This window comes from Sapajus apella, unplaced genomic scaffold (genome assembly GCF_009761245.1).
Source record: "Sapajus apella isolate SASKATOON/1434 unplaced genomic scaffold, GSC_monkey_1.0 scaffold101, whole genome shotgun sequence".
Classification (NCBI taxonomy): domain Eukaryota; kingdom Metazoa; phylum Chordata; class Mammalia; order Primates; family Cebidae; genus Sapajus; species Sapajus apella.
Window position 1 is genome coordinate 2,828,946 of NW_022437041.1, and position 20,627 is coordinate 2,849,572.

Here is a 20,627-nt window from a genome sequence, read left to right on the forward strand (position 1 = left end):
TCAAGAATTTATTTAAATACAAATAATTTTTACTTCTTTATTGTGTATTAGATGAGAATTCTATATGTCCAATGGGTTAGAGAGTGAGATTCTTATGTGACTAACATCTCCAAAGACTGCTTAACATTAAAAAAAAAAAATGAACCCTGTTCACCAAATGTTCTTTTGTACAATGTAATTAACAATTTTATTCTCTATATAATTATAGCTATAAATAATCAATCAACTTTTCATTTGCTTAAACTCAGATTTTTACTTTGAATATTTCCTTCCCCATTAAGAACATGCTTATAAACATTGAAAATAGAAATCCTATTGTAATTCTGAAATGTTTGCATCAATAATTTTAGAAACATGAATCATCTATCGAGAAAAAAACATGAAGTAGAATAATTTGTTATGTATTTTATAAATGAAGTACAAATTCATGACAATCCTAAGATAAAGGTCAGTCAGCTACATCTCAGTGAAACTATTTAATCTATTTACACAGTTGTAGTATATATATGTATGTATACACACATAAATTAATATATGTAAATTAATATATATGTATACATTAATAGAGCTAAGGAAAAGAATGGTAGACATATATTCCTTCAATAACTATAGTAATAGTTTAGCACAATTCCAAAATAATGAACCAAAAATTTTCAGCCCTAAAGTTTGTTACATGAGTTAGAACATTATTATAATCAATACTTTGAGGCTTGCATAATGAGAACACAATGTATACTGTAATTGCATTACTAACAGGAAAAAATCACTTGTTTAATCATTGTTAACTCAAGGGCAGACAGATATTTACTTTTCTACTCAAAATGCATGATAAAGTAAATGGTGTTCATAAATGGTTTTGAATTGTTAATAAAAAGTTTACCAGATGCGTAATTTAGACCATAAATGGGTCCTTGTATCCAGTGCAAGTGGCAAGAAAGACAAATGGAGAAAGTTTACTGTATTATAATATGCAAAACTATGTTCTTTACATATAATTTGTATCCATTTCTGAATTTTTCTTAAAAGGAAAAGAAATAGAATAATTTACAAACTATATTTTAAAAACTTAAGTTATCTACTTTATGACCTTCAATAATGCTTTTTTAAATAATGTGGTTTAATTTTTCTGCTTAGCTATTATTACATCTAGCATCATTACATTTATTTAATTATTTTGTTCTTTTTTTTCCCATTCCCACCACTAGAATATACCTCATCAGGGAAGGTAACTTAAGGTGACAGCTATGTCCTTGATACTTAAAAAAAAAATACAAAGAGCATACAAAGTGTCTTAACCATATCTATTATTATAATAATGTATATTTTCCAAAGACTTATAATGTAAAGTCATAATACTGGAAAAATATGTAAAGTATGGATTTTAAATGTGAATTTGAGTTTAAAATCATAAAGGAAAATTACCAAATATCAGGCTTGGAAATGTCTTATATTATACAGGGGTCTCATTCCATCATCTCCTTTTGTAGAAGTAGAAATTAAGATGTTGAAATATTAAGTGACATGTGAGATCACAGAACTTTAGCAATAATGGGCACCTTAAACCTCATGTGGTCCAAATACTTGCTTATGGCCACCCAGCCTATATTTTAATGTCTGCCATGATAAGGCTTTCACTACTTTATAAAAGTATCCATTTATTCTTTTACTTTTTACTCACATGTAATAAAGATCTCTTTCTGTTGTTATTGTTATTGGTTTGGTTTTTTGTTTTTTTTTTTTTTTGAGATGGAGTTTCCCTCTTGTCACCCAGGCTAGGGTGCAATGGTGCAATCTCGGCTCACTGCGACCTCCGCCTCCAAGGTTCAAGTGATTTTCCTTCCTCAGCCTCCTGAGTAGCTGGGGTTACAGGTGTAACACATTCAGCTATTGTCTGTATTTTTTGTGGATATGGGGTTTCATCACATTGGCCAGGTTGGTCTCAAACTCCTGATCTCAGGTGATCCACCCGCCTCAGCCTCCCAAAATGTTGGCATTACAGGCATGAGCCACCACATCTGGCCATAATTAAGATTTGAATACTTTTACATCAATTATTTGGTTCTAGTTATATCCTTTGTTTATACATATTATGTCTAGTCCAGAGTGTATCAGAGAAGCAGCAGGAGGCAAAGAGATACTGGGGAAAGAATGAAGTAGAAGGACTGTTTAGCCCAGAACTTTCATTCTTAAAGGGTCACAAATTTTAGACTTTCACACTACATAAAATTATACATACATACACACACACACGAAATATATATACGTAAATATATATATATGTATACTATATATACATGCATGCATATATTAAGTATGCCATATAAATACACAATTATGTATGTATATATTAAACAGAAAGGTATGTATTTATATGTTGTGTCTTATAGAATTATAAGTTAAATAAAAACTGTTTAAATATGCCATAATCTTTTTCTCAAATTTTTAGAGATTTAGGAGGTATATGTGCAGGTTTGTTACATGAATATATTATGTAATGGTGAAGTTTGGGCTTCTAGTGTACCCATCAGCCAAATAGAGAACAGTGTACCCAATATGTAACTTTTCAACTCTCCCTCTTTTGCAATCCCAGTGTCTATTTCTCTCTGTATGTCCATGTGCATCTATCATTTATCTCCTCATTATATGCGAGCACACGTGGTATCTGATTTTCTGTTTCTGAGTTATTTCACTTAGGATCATGACCTCCAGCTCCAACCCTGTTGCCAAGAAGGACATGCTTTCATTCCTTTTGATGACTGCTTAATATAGAATACTGAGAATAGAGTACATGTGCAATATTTTTAATCCAATCATATGTTGATGGACACTCAGGTTGATTCTATGACCTTGCCATTGTGAATAGTACTGTGATAAACATGAATGCAAGTATCTTTTTGATATAAAAAATTGTTTTCATTTGGGTAGATACCCAGCAATTAACTTGCTGAGTCACATGGTAATTCTATTTTTAGTTGTTTGGGAATCTCCATACTGTTTTCCAAGTACATAGAAAGGCTATACTAATTTACATTTGTACAAACAGTGTATAAGCATTTTTCTGTGCATTCTTGCCATCTCTTATTTTTTGACTTTCTTATAATAGCCATTCGCATGTGTACACCTATGTAACAAACCTGCACATTCTGCACATGGACAGCAAAACTTAAAGTATAAAAATAAATAAATATGTGTGCATGTATCTTTATAGTAGAAGAGGATCATCACACACTGGGGCAGTTGTAGGGGGTAGGGGAGAGACAGCAGGGGGTGAGGAGGGTGGAGAGGGATAACACGGGGAGAAATGCCAGACATAGGCATCTAAAGTAAAATAAATAAATTTTTTAAAAAGACATAGGAATAAAAAAACAAAATTGGATATTGCCATCATTGAATAAAATACTTAGATTTTCAAAAAAATAATAATAAGTAAACAAATAAATAAAAATAATAGCCATTCTGACTGGCGTGAGATGGTTTCTCATTGTGGTTTTAATTTGTATTTTTCTGATGACTGATGGGTACCGTAATCTTTCAAACTTCATCTTTTTTTATTTACCCTCTGCTATATAAGGAACTTAAAAAACAAAACCATACTGTACTCATATTATCCTCTGAGTCTGTATCTAATCCCCCTTCCATATAATTGTTAAAATGTTTTCATACAGCACTCCATGTAACTCTCCAACCAAATAAGCCTAATTGCTCAGTTGTTCCAACATCCATCTAGATCCCACTTTCCCTTACATATTAAATTTATTGAACTCCAACATGAAATGTAGTTTCTAGAATTAAACACTTTAATCTAGTTGGGATCGTCATAGGACAATAGGGCATGGGTGTATCTCCTGATGCAGTCAAGAAAGTATATTTCTTTCAGTGCTACCTATAATTCCATTTGCTTTTTCATTGACCATATAAAATTAGATTCATATTGAAATTGATGTAAGAAAATTCTTAGTGATTTTCCTATGCTACTGCCAAGCCAAGTTTCCATTATTCTATATCTATGCAGTTTAACTTTTCTTTGGGGGAGGGTGAAGTTCCTTATATGAGTAACTGCTTTATAGTTTCTTCTTAAATACTGTTATGTTCATAGAAGGTACATATTCTGAAAGTTACATATAAACATTTAATTTAGGGCAAAAAGTATACTTTTTTTAGACATGCATCCTACCTATAAAAACCTGGTGGCACCTGCTGCACCAGAAAGCTTTTCTCCATGTCTTGAAGAATGTCATTCAGCATCCGGATGCGGATGGGCGCTCTCTCCTTGGGATCATTAGCAGGTCGCATCTCATCAGACTGAAAAAGTTCAGCACTCTCCCGCAGGCGTGACGCCATGGCTAACAGTTGATGAGTGTTGGGTTGATCACCTGGTGAAGATAAATGAGCTATCTCAGAAGAGACATTCTCAAGGGAGCAAAAGAAGCATTTTATAATAAGGACTTTAAGTTATAAACCAGACAGACCACTGAAGAAGGAAGAGGGAATTGTCATTAATAGTTATCTTCTTTCTGTCACTTGACAAAAACAAGATTATATGCATTTGAATCTTACCTGTCCAAGAAAAAGATTCAGCACCAAGTAAAATTTGAGAATATATTTATTGTTCCCAAATCATTCTGTCTAAACTTGTTTTTATTCTACTAAATTAAGTTTATCACTGCTCATAATAATAACAACAATAAACAGGTAGTTCTGCTTGTTGAAGGATCACTATATTCCAGGCACTATGTCTTCAATATTGAACAAACCTTGTTTGTCACATACATTTCAGAGAATCTGAGAATTAAGTAAGGTCAGCAAATTGTCATAGGTTATCAAACAAGTAAACAACAGGGCAGAATTAGAAGTTTGATCTTTCTGACTCAGAAAACTATGTTCACCAGAGAGTAAACTGTATTTCAGGGAAGAAAATAAAAATTGAGTTGTTATCTTTTCTCTTGAAAACCTGAGATATGTTACTATATGTTGTCATGTGTCCTTTGGGTTCATTTTTCTCTACTAGAAATGTCCTGTAATGTGAGGTTGAAATACATCTTTGACCTAAAAATACACCCAAAACTATTTTATGTAGTGTTTGCCTTGTTTTGTTTTACTTTAGAGATTTGTAATTTTGTTTCTTTTCCAATTGTTAGTGTAATTTACTAAAAGTCATTCTTAAAGGAATGGTGATAGCAAAGGTTGCACAGGACATTCCTTTGACTAAGAGAAAGGCAACACTCGTATAGTGGTCCACTGAATTCTGCAGCCAGCCTACTTGAGTTTAAATCCCTGCTCTACCACTTAGAATCTATGTGATATTGGTAAAGTTTTTGAGCCTCAGTGTCCTCATCTGTAAAATGAATGTAATAACAGTACCTGCTTCATAGATTTGTTAGGAGGATTAAATGATTAATACTTGTTGAGTTTTCCCTACAGGCAAGTGGTTCTCAGCTGACTTTATTCAAGACCTTCTTTAAAATAATTCTCTTATCATGTCATGAGAGGTGCATTCCCTCATCATCTTCTTCCAGATATCTCACCGTTAGAATCAGCCTTTAAGTGAGACAACAATTACTGGTATCCTTCTCAGAAGATTAAACACAACTGACTTCAACAAGGCCGGCACATCACTACAGAGGATCGCTTCAAGTCAAGGTAATGAAGGAAGGTAGTGCTGGATAATCTAAATTGGCAGTTTTGGATAACATTGAGACAGGCAGATGGTGTGATGAACGTAGGCCTTCTGAGGCCTCCACTAGGAGAAGTCCTGGGCAAAAGGGAAATATCACAAAACGACTCTCTCTGAGTAAAGTCCAAGGTTACCAGTTACCATAATGCTTGGTCTTTATGAAAATGCAGATTCCGGGACCTATTGATTCTTTCTGGAGGCAGAGCCAAGAATCTTCATTTTAATATGCTACTCAGATTATTCTATACATATTTAAGTTTAAGAAAGATTACAGAGAGATGATATACTAAGAAAAGAAAAACTAGATTAGATGTATAACTGATAACATTAAATATGTCTGTCAAAGAATTACCAATCTCTAATATAATGATATTTTTGATTCTCACCTTCCTTTGACGGAAACTGTTTTACATGTAAAATTCTTTAGTGCCCAGCACAGTGTTGACATTCAATAATTGTTTACTAAATAAGCAAAGTAGATTCAATAAAATATGCTTAGAAAAAAATCTGATAACAAATAATGGTATGTAAAGAGATAAGTAGTTTTATAAGGGCTACAAAGAGATTCACAGGTAGGCTTACATGAAATGTTCTTAGAGAACACAGTCATTTTTGCTAATTTTTAATATCCCAAAATCTAGTTTGAAAATGTGGTTGAAGGAGAAATAATTCTTGAAGCTAATATCTAGCTCCCTGTTCACTGAAATTAACAATAAAAATAAAATCAATTGTAGGAGTTCAAAAGATTTTGGCATTTGATGTTTTCAAAGTGCATTTCACATTCTTTAATTATTTTGTTTGATTTTACAACAAAATGAGGCTGCAAGAATGGGTATTTTAGGCCATTTAGAAAATCTTGCCCCTGAATAACTTACTCAGTGCCGTTTTATGAAAATAATTTGTCCTAAATTTTGATGGTTCACCAAAGTCAATGTATAGATAACTTCAAGGGAATATCTCTGCACAAGGCAAGAATAAGATGGCTATGGCACGTTTAGATTATTCTAGGAAGACTGAACAACAGTAAAAACTAGTTCGACATCCTTAAGAGTCTTCCATTTAAGAAAGAAAAATCTGTTCTGATCAAACGTACGCTACAGAATTGAACACATTACTACTGAATCAAGTGAGACAAATTGTACCATTCTACCTTATTTAGCTTTAAATGAATTTATCTTTGACAGTTGTACAGATGTAGAGAACTGACAGCTTTAGGAACTGCCTGGCTCCAGAAAGGACCCTGACAGTGGAAACCAGCCACTCACAACACCCATATGCATTACTTCAAGGGTGTGAGGTTACACATTGAAAAGTAGTTCTATTTTTAATGTTCACTTAATCATTTTGATATATAAATCATGCTCCAAGGATTTCTAGTAGCCGTTTCTCCGTCAATTAGAGCTTGCTTGTTCTTTTAAATAATACCAGAAAGAAATGTTACCTTTCCTCCTTATGCTTTTGTGCCCCCAAATGATTGATCTTTCATGCTCCTTAGGATCCCTACTAGAATATCGGCTCTGTGAGAGAAGAGGTTTGTGTCTGTTTCGGTGCCATTTCCCTAGCACCTAAAAGTGCAAGTTGCACCATTTAATCAATTAAAAATTAACATATACTTTTATCATAGCAGCGGCAATATTTGTATCCTTATCTGCCTTGTCTCTCTTCTTTTTCTAACTAGAAAGAACCCTATATCATTGGCAAATACATTTTATTTCTCTTTGTATCCCCAGATCATAACACAATATATGTTTTATGGTAGTCATTTATGAATAAATTTGTTGAGTGAATGTTGAATTATGAGGGATCTTTTTTGAACTGTATTATTAAATTAAACAATGTCTACAAAATCATTCAGGGAGGTGTTTGGTGCTTACTGAGCATTCACAAATGCTATTTATTTTCTTACTAAAAATCCATTATTTTTGTAAAAGAAAAGAAAAATATTTTTTTAAAAAAGAGGCTATGGTAGGATAATAATAAGTAATTAAATTAAATTGAATTAAAATATGCTCTACAAGAACCCCATAAAAACTAAGATTATATAAAACTTTGCTTAAGGTACAGGACAAATTGAGGCTGTTCACAGTTCAGGTTTAGAATATAATAAGCACATTTGAACAAAGGAAATTAACTGGAAATTAGATATTTCTCACAGAGAGGGTTAATACAATTATTTTTTTAATTATATACATGGAGTTTAAAGACCAAGGACTTGATATCAAAAGATAGATTACAGCCTGGTTTACTTAATTACTGTCAATGTAGTCATGAATAAATTACTTAATACTACAGTCCTTCAGCTTCCTTGGAGAAAATAATAATGTAAATGTCTAAGTGCATAAATCACGATATATACGTTTGTATTATTAGAATACAAAAACTAAACACAAGTTACTACCAACCCATTTTTTAAAGGCATGGAAAAAATACTGTAACAGCTTTACCAGTTATTTTTTTTTCCTCAAAGATATTACTCTTTTTCACGTCTTTGACCTGCACCCCCCAACCCAATGTATCATATTCCATATTCCTCCTCATATACACTTTAATAAGGATTTCTAATTTTATTTTGCTGTGCCTGTAAATTTGATGCCATTTTCCCCCATGGGCTGCTATCTCACACTTCTGAAGAACAAGGAAAGAAATAACATAAAGGGTAAAGGAATTAAACAGTGAACTTTAAAAAGTGATTCTTTAGCTCATTGCTCCTGGTGAAAAGCTAACCATTAATAAATTTTTATAGTGTAGCAGAATATGCTAATTTATTATAAATATTAAAAACCAAGCTTAATACAATATAGTAAAGACTGTCTATGGAAACTATCCTGATATTATTTTAGACAACTGAAATATACTTATAAATTTCAAACAAAAACAGTTTGCATTTGTTCTTTTTCTCTTCATCCCAAAGTAAAATACATGTGTTCAGTATGTATTTATTGAGTCCTATTTCGTATATTATTCTGAAAGCATTGAGAAAGAAGCAAAGACCTAAGACTAAATCTGTAATCTTAATAAATTCCTGATCTAGTTAGAAATGTACACAATACATCTAAACATACAACAAGTGTCACATGAAATAAATTCTCATGAGTATGACTGAAGAGCTCATTGTGTGTATGAATGCTCTGATAAGTGTCCAGGGAAGAAGTAAATCTTGAGAGATAGATCACAAAACTGCCTAAAGTCAAGGACATCTTAAATGAGCTCTTGACAGTTCTGGGACATTATCTACATTGAAGCAGTTGAGGGGAGTGTTCCATTTTCAAACAACATTAATGTCTTTCCATCTGCATCCTTCAGACCTCACTATTCTAGAGGATGAATCTACCTCTAACCCAAATCCTCCCATTTTTCTAGTTTATTATGGAAAGAATGGAGCTGGATATTATAAGAAGTATTCATATTATTTAAAGAGGAAGAAAGAAGGAAGGAGGGAGGGAGGCAGGGAGAGAAGAAGAGAGAGAGAAATGTTAGTCAGCAGATGTCAAAATAGATACTGAGATCTAGGCAGGCCATTTCAGGAAAGACTCTAAGACGTTCTGGAGAAAACAAATCCCTCCTACTCAAGGAATCTTCTGCCTTCTAGCCAATCATCATCCTGCACTTGAGACAGTTCATGAGGCAGTGTGGTTAGCAGATAGGTTGGGGGGCTTTGGAAACTGATAGACCTAGATTCAAGCCCAAATTCTACCACTAAGTATACATTCAGTTAAGACACAAACTCCTCTGAGGCTCAATGTCTTAATCTCTAAATTGGACTTAGACCCCAGCTCAGCTCATAGAGCTAAAGGAAGTTAAAATATTTTAACAAATGTAAGAAACTTAACATCTGGAGCTTCAGAGAATAGCCTCTAAAGTGACGAACTTCTTCCCAGAAACCTTATTCCTTCTGAAGACCCTTGATACAGGATCCTAGAACACCTTCCAACAGCAGGTTACAAGCTCAAAGTCATTTTATAATGGCTTATACATGTAAAGCCTCTAAGACTTCTGGGTAAGGCCATTAACTACCGTAATGACTGTACTCACTGAATTTATGCATGCTGCAACCTGCCGGGACCTGGGATCTGCACAAACTACATTGTACCTGAGGTATTAAATAACTTGATGCATGCTATGGATAAGTTTGTCCTCTCCAAAACTCATGTTGAAAATTAATTGTCAACATTAATTGTAATGGCATTGGAAGATGGAGCCTTTGAGAGGCGATTAGTCCTTGAGGGCTCTGTTCTCATGGTGAGTTTAATGTCTTTAAAAAGTGGCTTTCAGGAGTGGATAGTCTCTCTTTGTTTTCCTCCAGTCTGCCATGTAGGAAACAGTGTTCCTCTCCTTCAGAAGGATACAGCCTTCTTATAAGCAGAAAGCTTACCAGGCACCAAACTGGCCAGCTCCTTGATCTTAGACTTAAAACCGCCAGAATTGTGAGAAATAAATTTCGGTTTTTTATAAATTACCCAGTTATGGGTATTCTGTGATAGCAGCACAAAATGAACTAAGACAATTTGTTTCAACTTAGCATAAACTCCTGGGTGGTAAGAGAACAAACTTAATACCCAGGAGTTTACGCTAAGTTGAAAAAAGAGATGGGTCTGGCTGTGTCACCCAGGCTGGAATACAGTGGGGCAATCACAGCTCACTGCTGGCTCGACCTCTTGAGCTCAAGAGATCCTTCTGCCTCTGCCTTCCAATTATCTAGAGCCAAAGGCTTGCACAACCAGGTCCAGCTAATTTTTAAAGTTTTTTTTTTTTCAGAGATGGAGGCTTGCTCTTTTATCCAGATTGATCTTGAACTCCTAGCCTCAAGTGATCCTCCTGCCTCAGCCTCCTATAGTGCTGGGGTTACAGGCATGAGCCACCATGACCAGCCTATAACTTTCCTGTTCTAAAGAGTTATTTTACTGTGTGCTGTTGTGATCTGTTCAGGGTTTCATACTCCAACAAGTTTTAAATTTTAGTTTACCTCAATTTTTTGGTCTTTTTTTTTGTGGCTGTATTTTTAAAGGTGTACTCAATTTTATTTTAAATTAAAAGTGAAAGGTACTGGTCATCCTCTAAAACAACATTTTTATATGAAACAAATGTAGGCTTTTTCTTTAATAGCATTTCCCAGAACCTATTATCGTATGGACGAGCTTACCACAGTTTTAAAGGTACTAACAATTGCACAATCATGGCTTAGGCTTCACTGATTTATAGTGACAAGAAAAAGTATGATTTATGTTTTGCATAATACAGTGGTTAAAAGAAGAATAGAAGATTATGTGGGGGAAAATGTATGTTACTTAATGTCATCTTAAAAATACCTTGTGGTATCACTAAAGGAAAGAAATTGCCAATAAGATTTCATCCAGGGGCAATAGCAGTCCTTTTTATCCTACATTTTCTATTCTTCATGGTGCCTTTTAAAGTATGAATCACAATGAATCATCTCAGCTGGTGATTTAAAGATGTTAAACAAACAACTCAGGTATAGAAAAAATGTGGAAGCAATTGCACTATTGATACTCAAATAATCTAACATTGATTTTATAATGCATAAATAAAAAGATATTATTTAAGGATGCAATATGCCAGAAAACAATGGATAATTATAGCTAAACTGAATAAAACAGAAATCTTGTTGCAAAGATACCAAAGTGATAGGTTTAGAAGGATTAGACTGGTTACTTTAAAAAAAATAAGCAAATTATTTTTGCATTCTAAACATTATCCAATAATCCAGGTAACTAAGATGGATGCAAATCTAGCAAGATTGTCAACTCATTGCATGTAGTGAGTTCTCCAAATTTTCTGTCCATTTGATGTATAAATACTGTATAGCCATAGGCTCTTTTCATGACCTATAAATAGATGTTGTCACCGTGTTATATTTGTGACTACAAGATCTGGCTACCGGCTGCTTGGGAAATATGAGCAAAAATGTTCCTGCATGAATTAAATTCAGGTGGAGTTTCTTCTTTTCATTCTCCTGAGGCAGAAAGTTGAAATTGTATATTTAACATCACAGGTGAGTCTAATTATTTCACATGCACTGAAAACAAAAGGAAGGCTTAAATAAAATTAATCAACATGGAGGCAAGGGTGCTTTGTGTTCCGTTACAAGCCAAAACTAAAAGTATCTTTACACAAACACAGAAACCAACAAACATTTTTAAAAGTGTGCCAGTGAGGAAACACTCATAGAATAATGGATTATGGTACTATTCTGTCGTGGGCAGAGGGTTTTATCCTAAAACTATACCTTAGGGAAAAAAAGTTAGATAAAATGGGCCATTATTATGATGGGAGAGTAGGAAAAATAAGTCACCCACAGATTTCAATCAATGTAGTGTCACATATAAAATGTAGGTAACTCGGAAGAAAACTTCAAAGGAATTTAGATGAAGTGCTCACAGTGGAGAAGGAAATGATCACAATGAAAAACCATGTGGATAGCAAAAACATGAGAGACAGAAGATAAACAAAAGAAAGAAAGGGACAGTGTGCTTAGGATAATAATTAAGTGACATTATGTGATAATGTCATAAAGAGAAATGTTGTGAAAGAAAAACTAGCTTTGGAAGACAAACTCTGACAATGTGGAGAAAAACAGATTTTGCTAAAGAGCCAGCTGCCTCAAATACTTTTTTGAACGCAGTGTGGATTACCAATAAATGAAATGCAATCCTTAATATGGTTATGTAGTCAGAGTCTATATAAAAATGTAATGGGGATTGAGACTAAATGGAATTTTAGGAATTTGCCCCCAGGGATGGCCCACTTCTTATTAAATTTCTCTATTAATTTGAACAAACAAGGTAAGATACTTTTCATTGAATGCTTTAGAGTTGAACTCCACGTCAAATGAAAAAGGTAAGTTGCAGAAATGCCACCTCAGATCAAACCACTAGAAATCTAGCATGAAATAGAATTCCCATGCAAACAAAATCTGTTAGTGAAACTCTCTGGATTTTAGTCAGGATGCCCTGGACTTCTAAGGGAGGGCACGGGACTGAGGACCCACTATACTTGACTGTCTATTGACCAGTCTAGAGCTGGAATTGGTGTTAATTAAACCAAAATTGAAAACAGATGGGCTGAGAACTAGAATCATGCAATCAATAGTGCATAACTTAATTTTGCTAGTTGGGAAACTCACTACTTTTCAGAAAGAAAAAACATATTAGGTTTCAATCACTGGCAATTGTAAAACAGAACCAAGCGACACTTAAAAATTGAAACTTCAAATCTAACAGGACACAGAATGCTGGCCTTAGTGTGATCATCACCTTGAAATACTATCCTTTCTTCTAAAATGAAGTGACTGATGCTAATGAATTATCAGAGCTAATAAAAAAAAGAAAAAAGCCAGATCAAATTCTCATTGTCAGTTATTCAAAGAAAAGCAGGAAATGCTGCCAGCAACTATTTTACATTTGGTGAGAGGTGGCAATAGGCCACACAGTTCAAAATGATGTTTCCTGCTGCGTCTGACTTGCACTAAATAAATGTGTACATAGCTAGATCAAATGAAAATTACTTTTACTGTATTTGGTCATATGCAGTATTTACAATGATGCCATTTAATAAATAATTCACATTCAAAAATCTGAAAGAGAATAGCATATATTAAGCAAAAAACATCAGCACTACATAGTCATTAATTGTTTTAAAGTGCTGTTTTAAAAGTTAAGAAGTGGATAAGGTGAGAAGCAGCAAATTTAGTCAAGATTATTATATTCTCCCTCTTTAGTTTGCTCTAAGGTTCAAGGGTGTGGTTGTATTTTATTCATCCTTGATACCTTCTTCTGCCCCTGCAAACTAGTACCGTAGCATTCTAAATGTATTTTTTGCCCATACAGTTAGCAACTGTAGATTGAAAATATATTTGTGGAAAAAAATGGTTTCTTTAGTGATCACATGCAGACTTTTTTTTTCTTGTCATTATTTCCTAAGCAATTCAGTATAACAACTATTTACATTGCATTAGATATTATAAGTGATCTACAGATGATCTAAAGTGTGTTAGAGGATGTGTACAGGTTATATGCAAATACTACACCATTTCATATGAGGAACTTGAACACTCATGGACTTTGGTATTTGAGAGAGTTCCTGGAACCAATTCTCCATGGATACCAAGGGATAACTGCACTCATTTTTTGTCAGAAGTATTAATACATCTGAATTATATCAGCTATCTTATCCATCACTATTTACACTATATCTCCATATACCACAAATAAATATTCATTCTCCATTATGTGCTTGGCATTGACCAAATATTATGAGCCAAGGTCACTCAGTCAAAATGAGCTTTCAAGAACCATCCAATAAATCAACTCAAACAAATTATTCACTGGTAAATTATCCTTCTTTCTGGTGATTGTGAGAACAGTTGAGAATGGTCTGCTGCTACAGTAAACTAGTGTAATAAATAAACAAGATGGCCGGTTGTCAAGTGGTAAAAATTACACCATTGAAAATGCAATTGGGTTTCAGAGACCTTCATACTGTTTGCAGTAAGGAGAAACAGTATTTTATAGTTCAGCCTTGAAGGTCACTTTTTTTTTTTTTTTTACCGTAATTGAGAATTTAAGAGTAATCACTGCAAACTGTCATAAAAATAAGAAAATATATTAACAATTTAAGTTTGTATTAAGCAGTAAAATTATATGTTTCATTTAACACAGTACTGGAATTCTGTTTAGCTAATGAAATTACCTAGCATTGCAGCTAAAATTAAAACTGCAATATGTACTTAGGTGTTGATAAGTGGTTTCCATTACTCACACATTAGCACTTTACTGTATTTGATTTTTAGCCATTAAAACTAAAATAGTACAGATGCCTACAGTTTAGCAAATATTTGAATAATTTTTGACCGTGATTATATTGTCACAATAAGTAAAATACAAAAACATATAGTTTAAAGATGTCAAGTCATATTAATTCTATCAAACAGTTACACACAGGACATGGTAAAATAAGTATTTTGGCCTATTTTGTTTGGTTACATTTTGTTTTGCTTTGCATTGCTTTTTTTAATATGTGTACATATCAAGTCTGACCTCATCTTTCTGAGTGAAAGTGGCAGAGAGACCCAAAGAATTTCACATCCAAAGAAAACCAACCACATACAACAATGAATAACCAAATAAAAAGTTTCATCTTTGGCAGAAGTCTGATATGGCTGTAAGAAGCCAAAGTGCTCCTCGCTCCTCTGTTTGAGAACCTTGGATTTTAGGGACAGATTCATCTACAGGTATTGATCGACTTACGACCTATGCAACTTACGACCATTCGACTTTACGATCACAATCGCTAGCCACGACTGCTCCGCGTCTGGCAGCGCAAACGTTGCCCAGCTGGGCGGAGGACAGTGAGGACCAGCTTCCGGCAGCACTACCATCTCCGCGTGCACCATTTCAACTGTTATCCCAGACTCGGTACAGCAATTTGTGTTTTGTGTCTTGGATGTTTTTCATCAAACCCCTCCCAATAAACTTTGTATACATTTCGAAGCAATGGACCCAAATATCGAACAATTTGCAAGGATTGAACAGATGGCGCACGATGTGTTTCATCCGTATCGTGAAATTTATGAAGAAAAAAAGAAACACACAATTCAGACAAAGCACACTATGTTTATGAAAAAACCAACTCCGGTAACCCCAACTGCTGCCTCAGGTGATGACATCAATGATCCGCAGCCAAGCACCAGCGGCCAATAAAATGTTTCGTACATGTTTATATATTTTGATATGTTTTGCAATTGGGAAAATGTTTCCTATGGTATTTTTTACACCTGTATTTTGTATTTTTGCATGCACCTGTATTTTGTAATTTTGTATGTTTTGCAAATATTAAACCAGTTGTACTGGTAATGCAGTGTTTTACTTAAACCTGATGAATGTAAAAATAAGAAACAAAATGGTGTAGAAATGATACAAATGGCATGAAATGAACAAAGAAAATTATGATATATAACAATAATGAAAGAAAATTATGATAAAATGTGACTTAAAGATTTTTATCACATCATTTCACAGTACTGTACATATAGCCTACTCAACTTACGACCAAATCGCGTGACGACCGGTCCGTCAGAACCAATCGTGGTCGTAAGTCGAGCACTAGCTGTATATATAGTGGCGTCTGCCTTGGAGTGAAAATCTCTGTAGAATCATTGCAGTTCTGTTTTGTTTTGTTTCTCCTGTGATGACACACGCTTAGATATAACTATTATGGAAAAGGTTATTAATTTCCTTGGCCTATTCTGAGAATAGTTCCTTTCCCTTCTTGCTTTAATTAAAACTGGATTCTCACCTAAGGATATCAGTTGCATTTTAGCTCCCATAGGCAGCAGTGCTTTTCTTCCCCTGTGCTTTTGTACCACCCACCCTAGAAGAATAATATGAAGTGTTTCTAGATCACCACCGTTCACTCTTCGAAGATTTTTATCTCTTGACTCATCATCACTCACTCTTTCACAACTCTTAATTCTTGGCAATTTCAGTATCTACATAGAGATATGCTCTTTTCCTTAGTTTCTTTGCTATTCCATTACTATACAGTATAGATACAAAGATTAAAAAACGCTATATACCTCCCTCATGAGGAAATTCCTTGTGGACAAAGGACAGACAGAAATCAGTCATCCCTCTGCTCACATGAGATAAGCACATATCTGATTGCTTCCTTTGCCCTACTTCTTCACTAAACCAGACTAAGGCACACGTGATTCTTCCTGTAAATTGCGTATTCAGTGAAAGGCGAATCAGAAACTCAAGAGATTGCAGTTTTTTGTCCCTTATCTATCTATGACCTGGAAGTCCCCTCTCTGCTTCAAGCTGTCCCGCCTTCCTGTAACCAATGTACATCTTACATATATTAGTTGATGTCTGAATCTGTGTCATGGATGCACCCTTAACATTGGCAAAATAAAATTTCTAAGTTGACTGAGATCTATCTCACATATTTTGAGTTCACACTTGTTTAATGTATCTTTTGTGATAGGTGTCTCAACCATTAACCTAGTGATAAGTGAGGAAAAGAATCTTTTCTTGCCTGCATTTGCATCCCCTCGAAGGTTGGAAAAAATCCAAAATTATGCTGAATTTTCCCATGTATAATATGTATCTCTTCCAGGCTCTTAATGCTGTTTCAAAACTTACATTTCCATAGTTTTTCACTTTCTTACCCTCCTAAAGAAAACCTATTTTATGCTTTTCTAATCTAAAGAAACTTGACAAGGAATCCCAACACCAAATTTACCTATCTGCTGTGTGTTCCGCCTCCCTTCACATTTTCATGGATGGACTACTGTGTTTCTGCTTTGATCTGAGTGCTGTGTCCCCCCAGAATTCCTATGCTGAAATCTAACCCCGAAAGTGATAGTATTAGGAGGTGGGACCTTTTAGAATTGATTAGTTCGTGAGGCCAGAGCCCTAAAAAATTAAACCAGTGCCCTGTTAAACACGAGAGAGCTTCTGCCACACTTCTACCATGGGGAGTTATAGCAAAAAGATGGTCATCTTTGAACCGGGACGTAAACCCTCACCAGACCGTGAAACTGCTGGTGTCTTGATCTTGGATATCTTAGCCTCCAAATTGTAAGAAATAAATTACTGTTGTTCATAAGCCACCCAGTTTATGGTGTTATAACTGCCTGAATGGTCTACTACAGTTCCTAACTAATACAAAGTCCTCAATCCTTGTGTTTCCCCCACTTAAGAAAATCAATACAGTAATTATCGGTTTACTCTCTTGTGTGAGCAAATTTTACCACTCCACTAGATCACTGTCATCAAAATAAAAACATGCTACACTTCCTTGACTCCATACTTATACCACTGTTACAAGAAAGGGGCCCAGATCCAGACCTCAAGAGACGGGTCTTGGATCTCATACAAGAAAGAATTCAGGGTGAGTCTGCAGTGTAAATCAAAAGCAAGTTTCTTAAAAAAGTAAAGTGGTGAAAGAACAGCTATTCCATAGACAGAGCAGGGCATTTCCTAAAGTAAGAGGAGGAACGTGTCCACCGTAGGTACAATGCTTGCTTATGTACAGGATACAAAAGATCATGGGTGGATATGCTCTGCTATAAGTGTTTGCGATAAAGGATTAATTTCTTAATTACTATATTTTGCAAGAATAAATATAGTTGTCTTTAAAACAAAATTAGGAATGCCGTTGTTCTCAAGACGTTAGCATGTTAGAACACTCCCAAGTCTGGGTCTGTTGAGTAAACATTATCAATTTGTTCCCTTAACCATAAACACTGAGAGACTAGGAATGCCTAACTTTCTGGGAATGCAGCCCAGCAAGTCCCAGCCTCATTTTCCTAGCCCTCACTCAAGGTGGAGTCACTCTGGTTATGATAAAATGTGACAAATTAAAATGGTTTTGTTAAGATCACCAATGACTTCCACATTGCTAAATCCAGTAGTCAATTCTCAGTCCTCCTTTTCTTTACCCATTAGCGGCATTTGACACAGTTGATTACTTCCTCTTCTTGGGAATATTTTATCCACTTGGCCTCTGGTTATAACATTCACCTGTTTTTCTATTATTGTTTGGACACTCCTCATTGGTCTCCTTCTATGATTGTACCTTTTCTCCCAGCTTCTAAAGGTAGGAGTGCCTCCGAAGTCTTAGACCTTTTCTGTCACCTACATGCAATCCCCTAGTAATTTCTTCTAGGATGAATCCGAAATTTATATTCTCAGGTCAGATATCTCCTCCAGACTCAAAATGCAACTGCTATGTTCTGCTATCACATTTATTTTGGGAATACAAATTTGTATAACAGTAATTAATATTATGGCACTTAGTGATTGATATTAGTTTGAACATAATGGTAATTTCAGATTTGCTTTTATTTATGGCAATTTTGTCTCACTATGGGAACGGATGTAGGTATGTTTCTTAGGCGCAGGGATTTTAATTTTGGTTTATTTATTTCGCTGCTGTTTGTTTTTGTTTTGTTTGTTTGTTTGGATAATGGAACCATGCCAGGCATACCATAGAGGCTCAATAAATATTTAATTTAAATATTTAAATGAATGAAAAAGTGAATTCAGGAGATGGTGTGAAGTCCATGGCGATTACATGCAAAAATTTTTATATGCATGTAACTTTCTGTAGAGAAAGATCATAATTTTCTTCAGAGGTTGAAAGAGGTCCTTAATCATCCACATAAACCAGATTGATAATATGATTCTAGCAATAACCCAAAAGGTCATTTTTTGAGCATCATTCTTAGCCCGTGTAACTTAAATGTTCATATAGTAGTGATAATGGTGAAATAACATGTTAATCTGTAGATTTGCTATGTTGGACAATTGTAATGTGCCAATGTGCTAACAAGGTTTGAAGGAGGTACATCTCACACATTAGCCTGAAAATCCAAACATCACAAATATAAACCACAAAAGAATCATATATATGAATTTTGAAGACTAAACCCTATTGTTTAAAAAATGGATTTTAGCATGTAAAATGACAGTATTGCTAACACTTTTGGCCTCAGAAAAGCAACTTATCATCTATAATTCTATTATATAATGTTAGCATTTTGTAATATACTCTTTGGGGCTTCTTTTCATGCATAGCAGTTACTGCTTTAGAGATGAACAAGTATTGTAAGGCTGTTAACCTCCTTTTGTTTTCTGAAAGTTTAAAGTTTTATATGTAACACCAACAGAATTTTCTGAAGTATGTAGTGTAAAAACTAAAGAAACAGCAAAATGGTTTACAGAACAAATAAAATTAATGTTTAAAAAGTATTTTCAGAAATGATATTTATTATGCACAAACTATTTAGACCTTTATTTATACCTGCTTCGATCTTATTTTGTAAAATGTCATATGCTTGGTTGCCCAGAGTGACTGCTACAGGTAGACACACTGACAACAGTGAGATGAAATCCTCATGTAGGTAGGAAAGAAGGAAACTACATAGAGACTAACTTAAATATACAAAAAGCAGAGCAACATGAGGCCATTTTGTATGGGAACCAATAGCTGTTCACAAGGTCATAGTTTTACAGCCACTATAATAAAACCATAAGAAGTACTGAGGGGGAAAAAAGGAGTAATCTCTAATTCAGACAATAATAAGAAATCCAGGTAAAGAAAAAAGGATGAAATCTTCAGCTATTGGAAATATTTGGCTTTTTAGAATTATCTGTTTTCAAAGAATTACTGTTTCAGCTTTACAGTTAAAATATTGACTTTTTTATTGAGAAATAGTTGTCCACAAATGACTCATCGAAGATCTGTTAGGAAGATGTGTGACTCAGAGAGGAGGAAGGTAAAATCTCTAATCACAATACTGCTCTTTCTATGTGGTTAATGAAGACAAATTAGGAGCCTAATTAAAAGATTTGTATGTAGATAAAAGGAAAGTAAATGTAATTCTTAGGGTGGGGTCAGGATTATGCAGAGAGATATATACTCAAACATGAAGGAATTGAAATAGAAACTCGGAAATAATTGCCTGGTTTCTTCCTTATCATCTTTGATCTAAGGTCTGAGCCAACATCTCAGTCAAATGGAGTGGGGCCCATATGACACAGAAACCAGCCCCAAAAGAGAAACCTCCAGGCCAGCCTTGTTTGAACTGATTGACTGTTAGGTGCAATGTTAAAAAAAAAAAAAAGGATCATTGAACTATATTATTCTATATGGAACCTGAAAATAATAATAAAAACTTAGAATTATAAATCTCTCTGACAACATAGATGGGCCTTCCTTTAAAATCTGGTATTCTGCTTTATGCTCACACATAAGTGCATCTCATTTTTGTTGACTAAAAGCTAAAATTCTTCCAGGTCCTTCCCAGGATCACCTTCTCCAGGAAGCACAGCATTGTCATAGCTAGTAAGATCATCGATGACTTCATTCCTTGTTGAAAATTAGTTGAACAATTTTTCATTGGTAAAATTACTATAAATCAAAGGAGAAT

General features: G+C 34.4%; 1 protein-coding gene and 1 non-coding gene across 9 annotated transcripts in view; both read right to left on the reverse strand.

Annotated features, from left to right (window-relative positions):
• Window positions 1–20,627, reverse strand: part of NAALADL2 (N-acetylated alpha-linked acidic dipeptidase like 2) — a 1,348,438-nt gene that overhangs the window by 39,442 nt on the left and 1,288,369 nt on the right. For all 8 annotated transcript variants that reach the window (XM_032258245.1, XM_032258244.1, XM_032258247.1 and 5 more), the window contains one exon: window positions 4,175–4,373. In XM_032258245.1, coding sequence (XP_032114136.1) covers window positions 4,175–4,373 — 199 coding nt within the window. The remainder of the gene's footprint in view (window positions 1–4,174; window positions 4,374–20,627) is intronic.
• LOC116536552 lies at window positions 18,993–19,098 on the reverse strand. Its single transcript, XR_004262703.1, has one exon. It is a non-coding gene; the product is annotated as a small nucleolar RNA U13 (small nucleolar RNA).